The sequence below is a fragment of the Arachis duranensis genome, chromosome 5 (assembly GCF_000817695.3).
Source record: "Arachis duranensis cultivar V14167 chromosome 5, aradu.V14167.gnm2.J7QH, whole genome shotgun sequence".
Classification (NCBI taxonomy): Eukaryota; Viridiplantae; Streptophyta; class Magnoliopsida; order Fabales; family Fabaceae; genus Arachis; species Arachis duranensis.
In genome coordinates, this window is record NC_029776.3 from 60,629,561 (window position 1) to 60,650,273 (window position 20,713).

General features: G+C 35.9%; 1 protein-coding gene across 1 annotated transcript; it reads right to left on the minus strand.

Annotated features, from left to right (window-relative positions):
* Positions 1-3,254: 3,254 nt before the first annotated feature.
* On the minus strand, positions 3,255-7,677 carry LOC107489472 (uncharacterized). The gene is made up of 4 exons (XM_016110220.3): positions 7,502-7,677; positions 6,991-7,080; positions 5,074-5,341; positions 3,255-3,741 (listed from the first exon to the last, which is right to left on the minus strand). The coding sequence occupies exons 1-4, from the start codon at positions 7,542-7,544 to the stop codon at positions 3,429-3,431; spliced, it is 714 nt and encodes a 237-aa protein (XP_015965706.1). The 5' UTR covers positions 7,545-7,677; the 3' UTR covers positions 3,255-3,428.
* Between the last annotated feature and the right edge of the window lie 13,036 nt (positions 7,678-20,713).

The following is a 20,713-nucleotide window of genomic DNA, read 5'->3' on the forward strand; positions in this document are numbered from 1 at the left end:
AATAATAATAATAATAATAATTATTATTATTATTATTATTATATATATATGAGCAAAAAAAGTCCAACTGTTTTAAAGTAAAATTTTCTTTTAATATTTGATTAAATGTTCTTGTATTTAGTACTTTTTTTGGCACTTCCTCTTAGTTAAAAATATAATCATTATAATTTTTTAGTTATTATTGCTAGGGGTGTTTACAGATGGGATATGGCTGAAATTTCGATCCAATCCGCACTAAACTCATTAGATCAAATTTGATATTTGCACTTTTTATGTTTAGATCAGATATCAAATATATCCATAAAATAAAAAATATTAAAAAATTTATTTTTATAAAAAAGTCAATAATTTTTTTGTTTACTTTTTTAAACATATTTACTTTTATCTGATTAGAGTGTGGATCCGATTCGATCCAATCCGACCATCTTACAGATCAGATCATATCCTCAAATTACATATCAGATACGGATAAATACTGTGAATTTATATGAATATGATCTAATCTGTGAACACCCCTAACTACTAGTATAGGTTCATTGTTGCAAAAGAATACTTCTTTTACTATAAACCATTATTAGATCTTAATCACCATTAAAACAACTTAATTGTCAACAAAGAGATAATACTTATTGTTCTCTGAAATTTTGTTCGTATTTTAATCCATAGTTGTAAAAATTAAACTGGATCGACTGGTTCGACCGGAAAACTAGTGAACCGGACTAGATTGGTTTACTCCTTGGACCGTTTAAGGAATAAAACCGGTGTGAACCGTTAAGAACTGGTACAAACCGGTCTAACCAAACTGGTCTGCTTGAAAAATATTTTAAAATGTCTCCACAAGGTCTCGAACCAAGAACCTTGAAGCAAAAGCAACCTCTACTTGAGAAATAATATTTTAATAAATAAATAGTTAAAAATTAATATTTTAATAATTAAATCTTCCTAACGATCTTTTAGAGTAATTTTTTAATTAATTAACTAATTAATCTCAAGTGAATATTCATACATATGTATATAACGTTGAGAATCAAACATCATATATTAAAGATTATAAAAAATAATTAAGGATATATTTATCTCCTTATAAAAAGATTTGATTCTTCTTCTTAAATATTATAAAAATATTTGGTCCTTCTTACTAATTTGGTATTAAAGGTCCTTTTTAATAATTAAATCTTCTTAACGGTCCTTTAGAATAATTTTTTCTTTTTTATATTAGTTATTTTTAGGAGTTGAGACTTGATTCTTCATAAAATGTTAGTGAAGATATGTATTTCAAATTTTAATTTTAAGTTTTTAACTATTTTATATTTTATATTTACGTGAGACCGGTTTTATCGGTTCAACCAGTGATTTATCGGTTGAACCAATAAACAAGTGAACCAGTAGCTTGACCGGTTCGATCACTAGTTCGGTTCTAACAACTATGTTTCAATCTAATTTCAAAAATTTTGATTTACTCAATTTAGTCTCCCAACTTAATAGTTATGACTCACATTGGTTCCTAATCTTATTTTTGTCATTGTCCCACAAAATCGTTAACGACATGCTGAGATGGACTAACGACTGCTACATTATACATTCTAGCGACTATTTGATGTGACAATTGAAATTTTTTTTTATCTTATTTTTTTCAACTAAACATTTAAAACCCTAATATGAGTCACGGATACTTAAGTTAAAAAATCAAACTAAGTCAATTGAAACTTTAAAAATCATATTAAAACTCAAATATAACTTCAAAATAGAACTTTAACTTAGGTAGTGATTAATTTAAATGAGAATCAAATAAATCAAAATTCAACATAATTTTTATCAATGTTTTCAAATTCAAAATTTCTATACCAAAATTAACTAGGATTTTTCTTTAAATTAAAAATTAATGAAATAGTGACTTTAATTATCTTAACCAATATCCTAATTAATTACTTTTATGCCTTAAAAAATTGTATATGAGAAGAAAATAATTAATTTGTCTACTTTAATAAATAGTTATTTTACTAAAATAAAAAAAACTATTTTTATAGAATTTTTAAAGAAATAATTAATATTATATATATTTTGTTACACTACATTTAGTTATAAAAATTTTATTTATTTTTAATATATATATATTGATGAATGTGATATATCTTTTTATGTAAATAATCTTTTAAAAAAAAATCTAATAGTTAATCTATTACCTTTTTTGTTTTAGTCCAAATTAAATATTTTTTTATTATTTTTGGAAAGAAAATTTTTGAGGAATTTAATAATATGTGATAAGGAACACCGAATAAATTATACAGAAACCAATTAAAACACAACATGAAAACATCTTTAAAAAAAGACATTTTAAATGTCTTTATCTAAATGACCTCCTTTTTGAGGAGCTATTTTATCATTCACTTTTTTTAGAATTATTTTTATCAACACTATAATCTTTTGCCTACCAATTTAATAGTTTACTCTAAAAAGATAATAAATCTTGTCGTTCGTATATAAAATACATCTAATGAATTGGGGTATTTTTGAATAATTTAGATAGTTCCATCCAATGATACACTATATGAGAGTTCCATCAAATACTTCCTACTTAAAATATAAGTGGAGTTGAGAGATTTTTACTTCCCTCTTAGATTACATTTGCCTATTCTACAGTTACCAATCAATCCAATAGTTACGACAATGAAGAGGCAATCAGCCTATTGAGTGATGTGTTAAAAATTATAAATTTCAACAAGTAAAAAGGTAGAAAGTATATTTATTGTCATTATACAATGTATTTTTCGTAATGTTTAATTCTTAGTTTTATCTCATTTTTTCGTCAATAGGAGGGGATTCAATTGATAGCAAAGCATATCTAACTTGTGAAAAAAGATACTCTAATTTCGAAAGGCCTTAAGAGTGTGTTTAGAATACAATACAATGGAAATTAATCTGACTTCAAAATTAAATTCTTTCGTTAGATTATATTAAATACAGGAATTGAATTAATTTATAGATTTTAAGGACTTTCGTTAACGGTTGTTCAAATCTTTTTTTTCCAAGTTTAGTTAAAATAGCAATGATTTGGTCCACTCACTAGATGCGAGTCTTATAGTGGCGGTTGTTATTGAAAAAATTGTGTAGTAAAAACAAAAATACAAAATCAAATCGTTATATTAATTTATAAATCAAATCTATTCTTATTTTATATAATTGATTTCAAACACAATAATTCATTTCTAATTTAATTTATTTAAAATAAAAGCAAAAATATTTTGTTCCAAAGATACTGTAACACCATGCAACTGGCTTCATTCCCCTTCAAAGTGTTAGCAATTCAAGATATTAAACACCAGATTCTAATAAGATAGTAACATTCACCACCATCAATATTTCAGTTACAAAGCTAAAACAAACAAGTCGTTCCAAATTGTATGATGCGGAAAACCAACAGAACTTGTTCAATCTGAATCAGAATCATATCTTCTCCTCTCCTTGTCTTTCTTGTGTCTCTTCCTGTCATCTGATTCACGATGCCTCTCGCGCTTTTTGTGTTTCTCGTGCTTCCTATCCTCACGAGAATGATGCTTCTCAAGTTTTTCGTACTTTTCTTCCATCCTTTCCTCACGTCTTCTCTTTTTTCTACTCTCATCTGAATCCTCTTCAGTCTTAGTTGCTGATTGATTTGGCAAAGGTATATTTTCCACCTTGGCTGGTGTACTGTCACTCATACCAAGCTTTGAAGAACCCAGCTCTTCCCAAGGGCGGGGTGCTCTGCAAAGAGTAGGAAATAAATAAGAAAATATTGGCAGAGACTTCCCAAAACCATAAACATGATTTTGATTACATAATAGGACAATAGGTTCGTAGTAGGAAAACAAGTCAGCAAACTCTATTTTCAAGAAAATCAATCCAGAATTATTAATAACCACCCTGCATATAACTAAGTTGCAATTTTCAAGACTAGTTTATTTGTGTGACCATGTACTTTAGAATTATAAGAAATTGAAATCACCAAAGGAAGAATAACAACTTAGTATAGCCCCTTCTTTTGTAATTATGGTATATATTTACATTTGATACACCATCTTTAGGGCTTCATTTGGATATTGTCCTTAGATATAAATACAAAGATTGGAAGATGGAAATAGACATTTAAAAATTGTCTCTATATCTTGTCTGCTAAAAGTAAAGATATGAAAACAGAAATAAAAATTAAAGGGTTCAGTCATTTTCTTCCCCATCTTTTTCTTACCATCCAAACCAAAACCACTATCTCTCCATCCATTGTTGTGTCCCTCATTTTGGAGTGAACAGAAAATCTGTAAATTTCTGTTTCTGGGACAATATCCTTTTTCTGTATCTGTTCCTGTCCCTCTTTCTATCTTTGTATTTCAAATTTTGTATCTGTATTTCCGTCTTGAGACAAAAACCAAACAAAGCCTAAGAGTGGTAGACTAGCATTGACAAAGAATTGGGTTAAACAAAGTTAAGTTGAGTTGAGAAAATCAATCCACCCATATGTCAAAGGAAAATAGAAAATAAGAAATGATATGATCCTTATGCCAAATACTCAGTGCTCCATTCCAGTTCATTAAAATAGTGCTAGCACCACCACACTGGTTCTAGCACAACCTACACAACACAGTTGGTCATGCTCTCATAAGGCCCTCTTAAGTAAGGTGAGGGATACTAGACTACCCTTTGAAAACCATATGATGCTTTGACAAACCACATCCCTAGCACGCCAAACTCAAATTGGACTCATTGTTTCATGAATACTATTTGCTTAGAAGAGATAGTTCTTTTAAAAGATTGGATAGTCAACACTAGAATATTGGTTTCCAAACTCAGTAAATAGCATGATACTTGTATGGAAAACCAAAATACTAAACATCAGAACTTGCATAATAACGCAAGCATAACGGATTTAGTGCCAATGAGTGACCACAAGCACACCAACTAAGAATTTCTTAATCCAATTACTTCATTAGTAAGTGGTAAAAAACCAGAAACTGCAGGGAAAGATCGAAAATTAGAGAAAAGAAAAAACTAAAGAGATCCCCTATATATCATTTAAAAAAATTTTCTTCCTAACAAATTTACCTTGCAAATCCAAGACCTTGAACCCTAGCTGCTTCAGCATGGCCTTCACCAAGATCTTCTGCTGTGGACCCTCTCTTTACCAGTTCTGAAAACTCATGTTTATCAAGACGGATACCTTGAGAACGGTTAGCATGCTTAGGAGCTAAGCCAAGAGCTTCCCTCATTGCCTGCTCTTCCTCTTCTTTAATCCTTTTTATCTCTTCTTTCGCAGCCTCCATTTCTGCTTCCTGGGACTTTTTATCCCTGGTATACCAGTAAAGATCTTTCCCTGTTGAATTAAAAAGAGAAGACTTTGGCAAAAGACAACAAAATATGTAAACAACAGCTATCTAACCAAAAGAACTCGAATATGTTCATCATAGAAACAGGTTTGGTCTAGTTTACAAGAGGAGAGATAAATAGTCTACTTGCCGGTTTTAGTTGTTTTAGTTCCTAATTGCTGTTAATTGGCTATCTGTTTGTTCCCTTTGAGCTGCACTAGTAGGCATAAGGGCAATAGTCTTAGTCCTAGTTGCTGCCTATAAATACTAGTTGATTAGTTAGTTTTAGTTTTTTTTTGTGAAATTTCTGTTAGATCTGTTAGTATAGGAGAGGAAGAACTCCCTCCGTAGTTGGTAGTTCCAACAGCGTATTCCAATAAGGGATTGTGATTTGCAATCCCTAGTTCATCAATAAAGCCTACCTCTTACTACCTGAATCCGATCAGTTCAATTGACTAGATCCTGATATGACATGAAAATTTCTTCACTAGCATTAAAGGAAAATATATCCTTAAACTATACTGATGGAGCAGAAAGCTACAACAAAAAAAGAATAAAATAAGAGAACATACAGTCTATATAGGTTTAGAGAAATGATATCATGGATTGATTTAGGAAACGGAACCCGTGGGGGGGGGATCTTGTAATAGATTTTTCTTAGCTATGAACTAACATCTCTTTGTAACAACTAATATTGGAAAATTAGTTGTAGTTATGAAGCAAGTTTTCTATCTTTTCAATTACAAAATGAATTTTTATTTAACGCTGGCCCATGCCAACAAGAGAGCAGAAGCAAAAAAGTCAACAGTGCAAACCAGTTATTATCTTCCATAGAATAAGGATTTGGGAACCAAGCTGATAAGAGCATAGTCCACACAGTACATACAACAGATGTATAGTTTGGTGTAAACTGAACCACATTAATCACCGTGTCTAAAGTTATAACCCCAGGTTATAAGTAATAAACTTGCTTTCTAATGAAACAGGAGAAACTATTGCCATTTCATTTCTTTAGCGCTACTTCAGATACCGCTCATGTTCATTGATCATACACGCTTAACTCATTTTGATTATTCTATCAACCAACACCTCACATGATGCAGACAGAAAGAAGCAAACATGCTCTATTTCGTGGGCTCAAAATATCTTAAATGTTTGAAATCTATGTCCAAACTACCAAAGCTAAAGTGTAACTAAAATCTCAAAGAACTAAAGCATGAGATTTTGATTACAAACCACGAAAAGACAAAACAACATCAGCCTAATCATGCACGGCAAAACTGCATCTGATACTAACAAGTCAAAACTGCAATGTAAGTATAATTCCACCATCTGACAAGTACTATAGCAGCAGCATTCTGACAAATAATACTGCAGGCACTGCTACCAGTTGCCCCAAACAGTACAAACAGAGAAGCAAACAGAAAAGGTGAATGTGAAGGAACTATGATTCAAAGAAATAAATAAAAGCACACTATTTAAATTTATGGATCTTAGACACAGGAAGTAAATAGTTAAGCTAGCTTTGATAACAACTAAAGGAAGTAAGAAGATAGCCATATCGAATCAAACACAACCACAATAATTGCAATAAGTATAACGGAATATACTGACATTTAAGGTGCACGCTTAGTTCAAGCAAAAGAACAATCTTTACCTTTCTGCCATCTTCCTACAGGGGCCTTGATACTGTGACCAAGATAGTTCTCACGATGTTTATCAGCCTTTACATCCTCCCAAGAAAATTCTGGACAAAAAACAAAAAGAAAAGACGAATGCACATAACGGCAAAAGTTCTCAGAGACACTGATCAAAAGAAAAAAAACGATTAAAGTTCTATCATGCTTTATTGAATAAACACTACCAGGATAACTGATTCCATATCATACATAAATTAATCAATAAAACATACATATCGATTTAAACTTCTAAGAATAGATTCTTTAAAACATCATGATGCTATTGCTATGCTCAGATTTGAAGGATAATACTTAATAGCTTGCTTTAGGGTTTTAGATTCTAGAACAACAAATCAAATTAGCACACTTCTCAAGCTAAATTCCCTTCGAAATTTTTACCAGAAATCGCGCTCCAAATGCACAGTTACAAGATTCTAAGGTATTCGTGGAATTGGCAACAAATAAATAAATAAACAAGGAGAAACTTACGATCTCGCCCGCCTCGAACACCACCTCTCGTTGGATGGTACATACTTTCAGGCTTTCAGCTTTTTCAACTTTCAACGCGGCCAAATACTGTCGTTATATTTTTGGCTGACTAAGGACTAAAAGGAAGAAAAAAAGTAAAGAACAGAACAAAAGAAGAGGAACCCGCAGGGTCCTCCTCCGCTTCCTCCCTTCCCTTAATAAACAATTAAAACTGGTTCTAAAAATCGGACCGGATTGGTCGGTCGAACCAATCTAATCGGACACTAACAATGACAATGATCCGCTTCTTTGCCAAAAACCGTCAATTGAAGAATCTCCGAAAACTGTTGAACCGGACCAGAATCGGCCAATTGGACCGGACAGGGAATTGGCTTTTTCTTTCATTTAAAATACGAACTTTAACACTAATTTTAAAGAATTTAACGTAAAGTTGGGTCAACAGACTGAACTGATTGAACCAGATCTGTTTTGGGCCTAAGACCCAACATATAAATGAAGCACTCAGCCACTCCCCCATCCCATTCAACCAAATTCACACTCGGAAGGAGAAGGGTGAGGAGAACCCTAATCTCCATTTCAACTCAATATTCAAATCCTTGTAACTTTCAATCCACAACTTCAATTGACGAACCGTCTGTAGCCATGCGTTCGTCTCAGAATTCTCTTCAAATCCATTGGATAAAGTGGTAAGAAATTTGAATTTCTCGCTTAGTTCTCACCCCCTTTAATTTCGTGATTTTAGATAATGAATATTGAGGGTTTTTTGTGTTTTTGATGATTTAGGTGCGATCTAGTGTGGGATTATCATTGGGTTTTGTTCCAAACATCCGTGGGTAAGGTAAGAAATCGCTAACCATTGTGAATTAATGAATTAGTGAGACTTTGTGTTGATTATAGTGATGTTGCATAAAATCAAATTGAACTGTGTGAATTGGAGTCAAATTGGTGGATGTTGGATGATTAAATTTGAGCCTTGGAAGTTGAAAATTCATTTGGTGATGATTTGGAGATTTGAAAACTTGAGGAGAGGAGAGTTTTGAGGTATTCCGAGCTTGGGGAGAAATCGGCCAAGCTATGATATTGGTTTATCGTAGTTAATGTATAATGTTGCATGAAAACTTAGGCTAATTGTTCATAGGATAAGTTGAATTATGTGAGTTGTTGAGGTTTAATGATTAGTGGTGACATATGTTGAGTTTGGTGGAAAATTATACATGGAATTGTTGAATAATTAAAGGGTTTGGATAATGATATGTTTATGGAATGATTGAGAGACATGAAAAAGTGGTTAGAGGTTATTGGTATTGAAAATTGTGGTAGTTTGATTGAGTATAAATTGAGAGCTTTGGTAAAACTAGAAATTTTGTGTTTTTGGGTAAAAACTAAAATTTTGACTAACTTTGGCAAGTCATATCTTGACTTCCGGACTCCCAAATTTTGTGAAACTTATTCTAATGAAAATTAGGTCCGTGATGTTTATAACGTTCGAAGAACGGATGAAAAATAATTTTTAACAAAAAAGTTATACGCATTTCAAGTTTGGGTTTAAAAACAGAATTTTGTAGAAAAATAGAAATTCTGGTATGTGTGCCCAAGCATACTATCGTGCGCACGCACAGACCAGAGTGTTTGGTGCGACTCGTGCGTACGCACGAGGAATGTGCGCGAAGTTTTACAAGTTGTGCGTACACACACTATGATGCACACATGCTTGAAAATTCGTCTAGTGCGTGCATACACATAGCAATAATGCGTACACACGAGCTTTGTTTTTCACATAAAACTATTTTTTTATTATTTGACCTTTTCGGCAAGCTTGTAAACTTTCATAACCACTATCTAATGTCTGATAGCTAGCTTTTAGGCTTCGGAAAGAGAGAAAACCTATTAAGGGAGCTAGGTTGACATTGAGAAAGATTTGTGAAGTGAATAATTGAACTAATAAGATGTGGCATTGTGATTGTATGAGATACGAATAAGGGTGATGATGATATATGGCAATCATGATTATAATGAGGTTGGAATGAAAAATGAATATATTGAGTTGTGATTTGCTTCTGATCTTTAGTATGTTAAAGATGAGTTTGATGAGGATATTGGGTGTGTATAATCTGTTCCGCTTACGTTGCATCATATTTTCTATGTTTGTAAAGTGTGTCATGTACTATAGCCCAAAAGTGTGGCGGACCAAGAGTGTGGGAGCACCTTGTAAGAACCGGATGTTATTAACCAATTAATTAATGTAAAAATAATTATTTAATTACCCAAAATAGATTAAAAAATTTAGAAGTATTAATTAGAAAATTTGAAGGTGAGATTTGAATTCAGTAAATTTTTCCTAGTGGGAAAATATAATTTTCTATGAAAATTTTCGTAAAAATGTGTACTGGTAAATTAGCCGACAGTGTCAGCTTAAGTCTATCCGATATTGTGAGAGTAATAAAAATAATAGAAAAACTTAGAAAAATATTTTGAATTGAAAACTGGGCACTAACTCTAAAGGTTTTAGACCAAAGTTGGGTCAAACAGACCAAAAATGCTAAGCAGTTGGACCGGGGCCTAGTTGGGCCCATGCCCAACATATATATACCCCTTGAATTTGGATCTTCTAAATTTTAAATTTGTACTTTAGAGGGTAAAGTGTGATCTTTTACCCTTGAATGTTTTCTCTCTCATATTTATTCTTGGTGCCACCTATAAAATAAATGGTGAGAGATCACACTTTATTCTCTAAAGTTAAATTCAAACTTTAGAGAATCCAAATCCATACCCTTTAATAAGCCATTTCAGCTCAGTCACCATACAAACACCAGGAACATGCAGCTAAGATAGAGAAGAGAGAAACCACCATTATTACTATCCACTTTCATCTTCTCAAGCTCATAACCTGAGCTACGGTATTCCGATTTGCGTGTTATTTGGGACCACACGTAACTCTCGCTTTGCCTATCATTTATATCCAATCAAAGTTGGTAAGAACTTGAATTCTATACTCCTTTCCTCTGCCATAATAGTTTCAAAAATTTAGATATAGTTATTGAATAGATTTTGTGATTTCGGTTGTTTATGGGTGATCTACCAATGAATTATTGTTAGATTTTGCCCCTACTACCATTGGGTAAGGTAAGTCACTTTAAAATCCTTGTAGTTTGGTGTATTTATGAGCCCTAGATATTAATTGTGGCAAATTGAATGTGTATAGCTTGAATTTGGTGATTTTTGGAGTTGATTTAGCTACTTAGACCATTGGGATTGAGTTTGGAAACTTGTTTGGACTTGAAAGCTTGTTTGGAATCGTTTTTGGGTGTTTTGTATATGTTGGAAATTGGCTAAGGTATGATTTCAGTTTTTGTTCATACCCTGGACTGAGCTACACGGTCCAGGTTAGGCGAAAACAACAAGTGACCGACCTCTGCCAAGGTTGGTCGTCACCGACCTCTTCCTAAAGAGCTCGGCCAAATCGCTATTAAGGCCCAAAACTGGCCCACGGCAGAAGGACACAGCCCACCTAAAGGTGGCTGGCCAAAAGATAAGTGATCTCACCCACAAAAGAGGAGATAAGATAACAAACTTATCTCAAAGAAGGTCACTCTTCACTACTATAAATACACTAGAGTTTCCAGGTATAACTCATACTCTAATTCTACAAAAAACCTGCTTAAAGCCCGTGCTAACTTAAGCATCGAAGTCTTTTGCAGGTAGGCCCACCCTCCGATGAACAAAGACTAGCGACACCTCATACACCGACAAGTCAGACACAGCAGCTCCGCTCACATAAGGAGATCTCATCCGAGATCGACCTTCAATTTCATGTAACCCTCGGAACATTGGCGCCATTACCGGAGAACCTGGAAGTCATCCCACCATCATGGCAGACAACTTTGACAATGATCATAACTCCGGTTTGGAAGAAAGAACACCGCTTAAATACACGGATGCCGTGTCAAAGGACACACCTCAATTTAAGGGAGACAAGCAGTCCCCAAATACGGAGATCTTAGATGCCATCTGTGAGCAGCAGGATTGCCTTAAGTAGCTCGAACAGGAAGCTGAACGACAACGGAAGGCCGAGCGAGATCTTCGGAGAGAAACGAGAGAGTGTAAAGAGCTGGAAGACAAGCTCCTCAAGCTCGAAGCTGATCTTAAAACCAAAGCCGCTCGGCCCAGATATGAAGATAGCCCCCACAGGGACTAAGACCCATTTACAAAAGAAATCATGAAAGCTAAAGTCCCAAAAGACTTTAAAGCTCCTGACATAACTCCATACGTTGGTACGTTTGACCCGAGCCATCATCTTAGTAACTTTAGAAGCCGGATGTAGCTCACAGATGCCTCGGACACAACTTACTACAAAGTCTTCCTGACCACCCTGACTAAGATGGCAATAAAGTGGTTCGACAGTCTGCCTCCAAGATCCATCGCAAGCTTTGACGACCTTGCTAAAAAGTTCCTCGCCAGGTTCTCCATCAAGAAGGACAAATCCAAGCATGCTTCGAGCTTGTTAGGAATGAAACAGAGAGATCGGGAAAGCCTCCGCAGCTACATGGAAAGGTTTAATAAAGTGTGCCTTGACATACAAAACCTTCTAATAGAGGCAGCCATCATGGGACTAATCAATGGTCTACGAGAAGGACCCTTCAGCCACTCCACATCCAAAAAACACCCAACATCTCTGAACGAGGTACAAGAACGGGCGGAAAAATACATCAATATGGAAGAGAACTCTCGATTAGGAGAAGCCTCCAAATCCGGATTCTCTTACCCACCTTGAGATAAGGATAAAGAGTCTAGGAAAAAAGAGGATCAACCTATTGAGAAGCCCAAAAAGTATCACAACTACACCTCTTTGCGGGTGTCCCTCATAGATGTCTACCAAGAAGTGTGCAACACCGAAAAGATCCCACCTCCTCACCCGATTAAACACAAAAGAGAAGGAAGTCGGACAGAATACTGCGAATACCACCGAATCTATGGGCACACTACCAACGAATGCTCCGAACCGAAGAAGAGAAGAAGGGCCGAAGAGGGTGGACGAGATGAACGCCCCCCCACACCTGGGAGAGACATGTTCACATGATCAACGGAGGATTCGCAGGAGGAGGGATCTCTAAATCATCTCGAAAAAGACATCTCAAAGAGGTATACCATGTCAGAAAAGCGAACAAGTCGCCCGAAGAAATAGAACATGCTTCTATGATAGCTTAGGAATTTTAATTTTGTCTTTAAGTTTCATTTCTTAAATCTATGTTTCATTAGCTAGTTCCATGTTTCCACTCCATCTTGCTTAAATGTATGCTTGTCCCTTGAGTTAAATAAAAGAAGGTTATGAAATACAAGAGAGAAGTCTATATTATGAAATAAAGTCTCAATGTTTGTGGTAGTAATTAGTTAGCTAAGTTGGTTCATCAATAAGGTACAAGGGCAATTATGTGTCTTGAACTATATACTTGAAAATGCATCCTATGAGACTAGCTAAATAACAAGACCCCAATAAAAAACAAATGATAAGGTATGAAATAGAAAAGAAAGAAAGAAGAGAAGAGAAAGAAAAGAACATGAATTAAGGCTAGGCACCAAGAGTTTGAATCTTGAGACATGTGTCTATGGTGTTTTTGTGCAAAGGATCTGCTTGGATGAATAAGTTCTTAGGAGTGCTTCATCACTTGGTAACTTGGGTTAACTAACCCTGGATTATCAACTGAAAGTCCACTGTCAAGAGCAACCTTGCTACAAAGCATTTAGTAACCCAAAGAGGTGCTGGACACCAAGGTCTCAAGGAAGAAAATAACAAACCATATGCCTGTGATGTGTATGTGTGGAGGAGAGACTTGAAGGAATAGGTCCTTAGGGGTGTTTCAACACCTAGTACCTTGAACCAACTGGTTCGGGAGTGCTGGCTGAAACCTTATCATAAAGAGTTGCCTCAACACAGAGCACTTAGCCTAAGAAAGCAATGCTAAAAAGGGGGGATCAGTAAATAAGAGTCTGATAGAATGTAACCAAGTGAGTGTTCAAGGGCATGTTAAGGGCCTAGAAACCAGTAAAGGCACGGACTTAAGTTGCTATGCATGAAACCAAATGAACCAAGGACTTGATTTCTATACATAAGGACTTGTTTATCTTGTACATTCATTCATTCTTCTTATGTTTTAGTACTTGCTTGGGGACAAGCAAGATTTAAGTTTGGTAGTGTGATGCCAGGGTATCTTGGCCAGTTTCACTAGCCTTTTCTTTACATATTTTAGGCAGTTTCATGCATTTTCTTAGGTAATAAGCAAGTTTTTGGGTGAATATGCACTTACATCTTGATTCAAGAAAATATTGTGAACTTTACATGATTTCATGAGAATAATGCATGAATTGAATGCTAATTTAGATGATGCAGGATCTCATAATCTAGAACAAAGCTTTAATGCACCTTATTTGTTTGATTTCAGGCCAAATGAAGCATAGAAGAGCCATGTTCGTAGCCACGTTAGTACCACTAACCTGGAAAGGGAGCAAGCTTGCAATGTTAGTGGTAAAGTTAACACCACTAACATCTTCGAAGGCCATCTTAACCCACGTTAGTTGCACTAACATAGAGACTAACGTGGAAGAAAGAAGAAGCTCCAACGTTAGTGGTAAAGTTAACACCACTAACGTTGCAAAGGCCACAAACAACCACGTTAAGAGCCACGTTAACGCTATTAATGTGAGCTCTAACGTGGAGCAAAAAATATCGCCAACGTTTCTGACACTAACTTTGTCACTAACGTTGGATCAGGCCAAGTTGACCCACGTTAGTGCCACTAACGTAGGAGGTAACATGGAGCAAGGAGTATAAGAAGCCAACGTTAGTGACACTAACTTTGTCACTAACGTTGGAGATGGCTAATATGCCCACGTTAATGGCCACGTTAATGACATTAATGTGAACACTAACGTGGAAGGGAAGGAGTTTTGTAACGTTAGTGACAAAGTTAGTGTCACTAACGTCCTCGTGTCATGGCATGCCTACGTTGGTAGCCACATTAGTAACATTAACGTGGGCCATTAACGTGGGAGAAAAGCAAGGCTGTAGCATTATTGGCAAAGTTAGCACCAATAATGCTATCAAAGGTTAGGAAAGGCTGCGTTAGTGGCCACGTTAGTGCCACTAACATGTGAGTTAACGTAGCTCAAATGGGTTGGAACGTTAGTGACAAAGTTAGTGTCACTAACGTCTTGGAGCCAGGATTTACACTTAAACGTTAACACCACTAACGCCTTGACTAACGCGAACCGTGCCTGACTCAACTTCTTTCTGCAAGCAAAGCTAAGCCCACTGAAGTCTGTATCTACTTCAACTGAAGATCAAAGGCCCATATCCAAGATTTGCAGAACTGATAGAATATCAGAGGATTAGTATATAGAGGAGTAGTTTTAAACTAAATTGGAATGAGGATCTGGGGATCCAAGAATTGTAAACACTCTATATATTTATTTTCTCTGCAATTTAGTTTACTTTACAATGCACTCTTCATTTCTGCTTTCCATTTCCAGAGCTATGAACAACTAAACCCCTTTTCATTGGGTTAGGGAGCTCCGTTGTTATTTGATGGATCAATTGTAGTTTTTATTCTTCTTCCTCTTTCTTTTCTGTTGATTTTACTAGAAAGCTTTCGATCTTCATCCAATTGGTTAGTTATCTTGGAAAAGAGGTTCTCCATAATTAGATCTCCTCGGAACCTTGGAAGAGGAATGAGGAGATCATGCTAGAAACACTTTCTCACGCTGGACCGGATTGGAGTTTGGATGGATATAGTGACATATAATCCTACCAACACGTTGATTCGGGAATGCATGTGATATAATCAGTGGCCATACTTCATCTCTTCCCATGAGAAATTAAATCAAGGAATTGGGCAATTGTTCAAGCTTAGAGAGATTGGATTTCCAAGGAATTAGGATCCAATCACTTAAGATTGCCAAGGAGATCAATGAATGCATTGATTGAGGAAGAGATGAAGATGAACTTGATATGGAGAATGCAACATCTCCTAAGCCTAATGAATTCCTCATTTCTGATCTTACCCATTCTCTTTAATTTCTGCTATTTACTTTGATGCTCATCTCCCCAAATTCCCATTTAAGATTCTGCAATTTACTTTTCTGCAATTTATATTCTGCTATTTACTTTCAGTACTTACATTCCCTGTCATTTAGCTTTCCCGCCATTTAATTTTCTGCAATTCTCAACTCAACTTTGCTTAGCTCAACTAGAACGATCCTCTAATTAAAGTCGCTCGACCAATCAATCCCTGTGGGATTCGACCTTACTCTATCGTGAGTTTTTACTTGACGATAATTCGGTATACTTGTCAAGGGAAATTTGTAGCAATATAAGTTTTCATGCATCTTCTTGTCTACCATCTCTAATAAGATGTGTGCAGCTTATACCTCAAGGATTTCTAACTTCTCCATTATAGAGAGTGGCATGAGGTTTATGCTTGACCCTAGGTCACACAGAGCCTTATCAAAGGTCATAGTGCCTATGGTGCAAGGAATCAGAAAGCATCCAGGATCCGGAAGCTTCTGAGTAGCCTCTACTGAACCAAAGCATGAAGTTCTTTGGTAAGTAGTGGAGGTTCTTCCTCTAATGGGTTTGTACCAAATAACTTGGCATTCAGCTTCATTAGAGCTCCTAGGTACTGAGCAACTTGCTCTTCCTTAGTGTCTTCATGCGCTTCCGAGTTTGAATAGTCATCAGAACTCATGCACTACAGAAGTGCATTCAAAGGAACCTCCATGGTCTTTATGATTTCCTTTTGTTCTAAGATAGAGGGTTCCTGAGTGGGGATTAAGCACTCAAATGGTGTCTTTTAACTGGCATTCAACACTAGCTCTGTCAGCTTATTGCGCGTTGAACGCCCTTGCTGTCCACCCTGACTGGCGTTAAACACTAGTCCCTCTAGCATTCTGGGCGTTAAACACCCAGTAGGGATGTCCTTGCTGGCATTTAATGCTAGCTTCCCTGGAAATGGTGGGTGTTGAATGCCTAGTGAGGGGTTCTTCACCGGCGTTCAGTGCTAGAATAGCTGCATAGTTGGGCATTGAACACCAAATGAGGGGTTCCTCACAGGCGTTTAATGCCAAAAAGCCTTGGTGTTTGGGCGTTGAACGCCCAGCCAGTGCTCCTTAGCTGGCATTCAACGCCAACTCTGCTGCCAGGATGGGTGTTGAATGCCCAGTGAGGGGTTCCTCACAGGCGTTCAGTGCCAGGCTTGCTGCTAGATTGGGCATTGAACGCCCAGTGATATGTCCTTCACTAGCGTTCAACGCCACCCTATCCTCCTCAGATTCGGCCTTTACCTCCATGGTTATGGCCTTGTACTCTTCTCTTGGATTAACCTCAGTGTTACTATGAAGAGTGTCAGGAGGAGCCTCAGGGATCCTCTTACTCAGTTGACTAACTTGCACTTCCAAGTTTCTATTGGAGGACCTTGTTTCATTAATGAAACTATTAGAGAGGCTGAAAGCCAGAGTAACTAAGTCAGAGAGGCTCTGCTTAGGGATTTCCTTGTTCGCTTGAGAAGATGGGAATGGTGGTCTGTTATTGAACCTATTCTGGTTCCTTCCACCTTGATTATTATTGAAACCTTGCTGAGGTTTCTGTTGATCCTTCCATGAGAGGTTAGAATGATTCCTCCCTGAAGGATTGGAGGTGTTTTCATAGGGTTCTCCAATGTAATTCACTTCTTCCATGGTGGGTTGATCTGGATCATAAGCTTCTATTTTAGAAGAAGCTTCCTCAGTATTGCCAGCTGCAGTTTGCATTCCAGTCAGATGCTGATAGATTATGTTGACCTGTTAGGTCAAGATCTTGTATTGAGCCAATATGGCATTCAGAGTATCAATTTCAAGAGCTCCTTTCTTCTGAAAGACTCCATGATTTACAGGATTTCTTTTAGAAGTGTACATGAACTGGTTATTTGCAACCATCTCAATGAGCTCTCTAGCTTCTGCAGGTGTTTTCTTCAAATGGAGTGATTCACCTGCAGAGCTGTCTAATGAAATTTTGGACAATTCAAATAGATCATCATAGAACACGCCTATAATGGACCATTCTGAAAGCATGTTAGGAGGACATCTCCTAATCAATTACTTGTATCTTTCCCAAGCTTCATAGAGGGATTCACCTTCTTTTTTACTGAAGGTTTGAACTTCCACTATAGTTTTGCTCATTCTTTGAGGGGGAAAGAATTTACCTATAAAAGCATTAAGAAAGAGCATAAGCGTATAGACTTCAGGATCTACTCCATTAGTGTTTACAGTATCACAGATCTGTAAAAATTCTACCAAGAACTGATGTGGATCTTCTAATGGAAGCCAATGGAACTTGTAGTTCTGCTGCAGAAGAGAGATTAACTGAGGCTTAAGCTCAAAATTGTCAGCTCCAATGGCAGGTACAGAGGTACTTCTTCCATAAAAGTCAGAGGTAGGCATGGTGAAATCACTAAGGACCTTTCTTGGCTCCTCTTGAGGTTCGGCCATGTTCTCTGTTTCTTATTCAAAACTTTCTGAAAGGTCTCTTTTGGAGTGTTGTGCTTTAGCTTGTTGTAAATGCCTCCTTAGAGTCTTCTCAGGTTCAGAATCAGGAGTCAAGAGGGGTTCTTTATCCCTATTCTGGGTCATAAACAAGACAAAAAGAAAAGAAGGAAAAGAAGAAAGTTTTTTGTGCCAATTGGTAAGAAGCTTCTCTTTAAAGTGAGATGTGGAAGAAGACGATAGAATAAGGGAGAAAAGTGAAGATGGAAGAAAAGAGAGGGATAGAAGTCGAATGATATGAGTAGAGATGAGAAGAAGTATAAATAGGAAAAGTAAATAAGAATTAAATTTTTTTATTAATTAATGAATTTTGAAAATTAAGTTAAATTAATTTAAAAAGGTTTGAAAATTGGTTTTTGAATTTTCGAAAATAGAAGAGAGAGAAGATGAGGTAATTTTTGAAAATTAAGAAGAGATGAGAGTTAGTTAGGAGGTTTTGAAAAAGAAGAGAGAGAATTGATGACATGTCATCATGTCGTGTTTTTCTATGCTTTTTCATATAAGAAATTGATGATTTGTGCTTAAATATTGAATGCTTTTGTACTTAATTGGTATATTTCTTTGATCTTTTAATTTTATAAATCTTGTAGGAAAAAAGAAGAAAAAGAAGCAAAGAAGCATAAAATAAGCTAAAAAGGAGAAAAAAAGAGCTTTGGGGTTGGAGCACATTTGGGAGCCTTAGGCCATGCTTTTAAAAGCGTGGCCCATGACCAAATCAAGGGAGAGTGGCAATCAGCACTCAAAGCTCGGCTTTCCCCATGAACCTAGCTTTGCCGTACAAGAAAAATGAGCTTGGAGGCAAGAAATTTCGCTAAGATAAAATTTGGGCGTTCACAGCATGACAATGCCTTCTTCAAAGGGCCATAACTTGAGCTACAGATGTCTGATTGATGTGCTTCTAGTTGCATTGGAAAGCTGACATTTAGAGCTTTCCAACAATATATGGAAATCCATATTTGAAGCCAGCCTCCTTTTGGAGCCAGCCTCCTTTTTCAAGAATGAAGATGATGCCTTATATAGGCTTTACAAAATAAAAATGAAAAATGAAATTGAAATTACAAGTAAAATGAATTCCTAAGCTAACTGGTCCTTGTGCCTTTGAGTGGTGTCATGAGTTTTTCTTGCTTTTGGGCTTGTAAAATTTGGTGAAGGTTTGATTTTAATTTGATTTTTGGACCATGGGTCACACTCCGAAGGCAAAGCTCGGTTCATGGGGAGAGTGCAGCTTTGGTGCTTGTTTCCTTGGCCCTTTTGGTGCGTGACAAGCTTTGCTTGACAAGGGAGGTAGCGCTCAGCTCTTGGCAAGAGCGCAGCTTCCTCCTTGTCTTTAGTGTGCACTCCCAATTCGATCCTTGCTAGGAGCATTTTGGGGAAGCAAATTTCCTTTGAAGAGTGGCACTCCTTCATTGCCATCATAGGTTCGAACCTTGGCTGCTTCATTTTTGACCATTTCCTTGCATTTTCTTTTGAGTGGGAGCCCAATAAAGCTCTCCACGAGAGCTCTGAGCTCTCCAAGTGAGCGCTCCTTTGCTTTGGAGTGAGGCTCCAGCTTCGAACCTTGGTGGAAGCATTGGCCGATTTTTTTTTGCTTGTTTTTTGCCCTTAAAGATGCCTTTCACTCATGCCTCAATTTCATGCCAAATATGGATTGTCATATATCGTTAGAAAGCTCTAAATGTCAGCTTTACAACGCAACTGAAAGCACATCAATCAGACATTTGTAGCTCAAGTTATGGCCCTTTGAAGGAGGCATGGTCATGCTGTGAATGCCCGGATTTTATCTTAGCGAAATTTCTTGCCTCCAAGCTCATTTTTATTGTACGGCAAAGCTAGGTTCATGGGGAGAGCCGAGCTTTGAGTGCTGATTGCCACTCTCCCTTGATTTGGTCATGGGCCATGCTTTTAAAAGCATGGCCTAAGGCTCCAAAGTGTGCTCCAACTTCAAAGTGTGCCCCAAAGCTCTTTTTCTCTCAATTTTCGCTTATTTTGTGCTTCTTTGCTTCTTTTTCTTCTTATTTCCTACAAGATTTATAAAATTAAAAGATCAAAGAAATATACCAATTAAGTACAAAAGCATTCAATATTTAAGCACAAATAATCAATTTCTTGTATGAAAAAGCATAGAAAAACATGACATGATGACATGTCATTAAGAATAAGGAGAGAGATTTTGAAAATTAAGGAAGAAAATAGTTAGTTAGGAAGTTTTGAAAAAGAAGGGAGAGAAGATAAGATATTAATTAAGAAAATGTTTGAATTTAAAATAAGATATAAGATAAGATAAGAAAAGATTTCAATCTAAAATTAGAAAGATAAGAAAAGATAAGAAAAGAAATTTAAAAAGATTTAAAAAGATTTAATTTTAAAATTTGAAATTAGAAAAGATAAGATAAGAAACAAAAAAGATAAGATTTGAAATTTGATTTTGAAAAAGATTTAATTTTGAAGGTTTGAAATTTGAAATTTGGATTTTAAAATTTGAAATTGAATTTTGAAATTTTGAAATTTGAAAAAGATAAGATAAGATTTTGAAAAAAATAAGATTTTTGAAAAAGATATGATTTTTATTTTTGAAAGATTTTTTTTGAAAACTTGACAACTAAGATATGATAGGATAATATTTGAAATTAAAATCTGAATTTT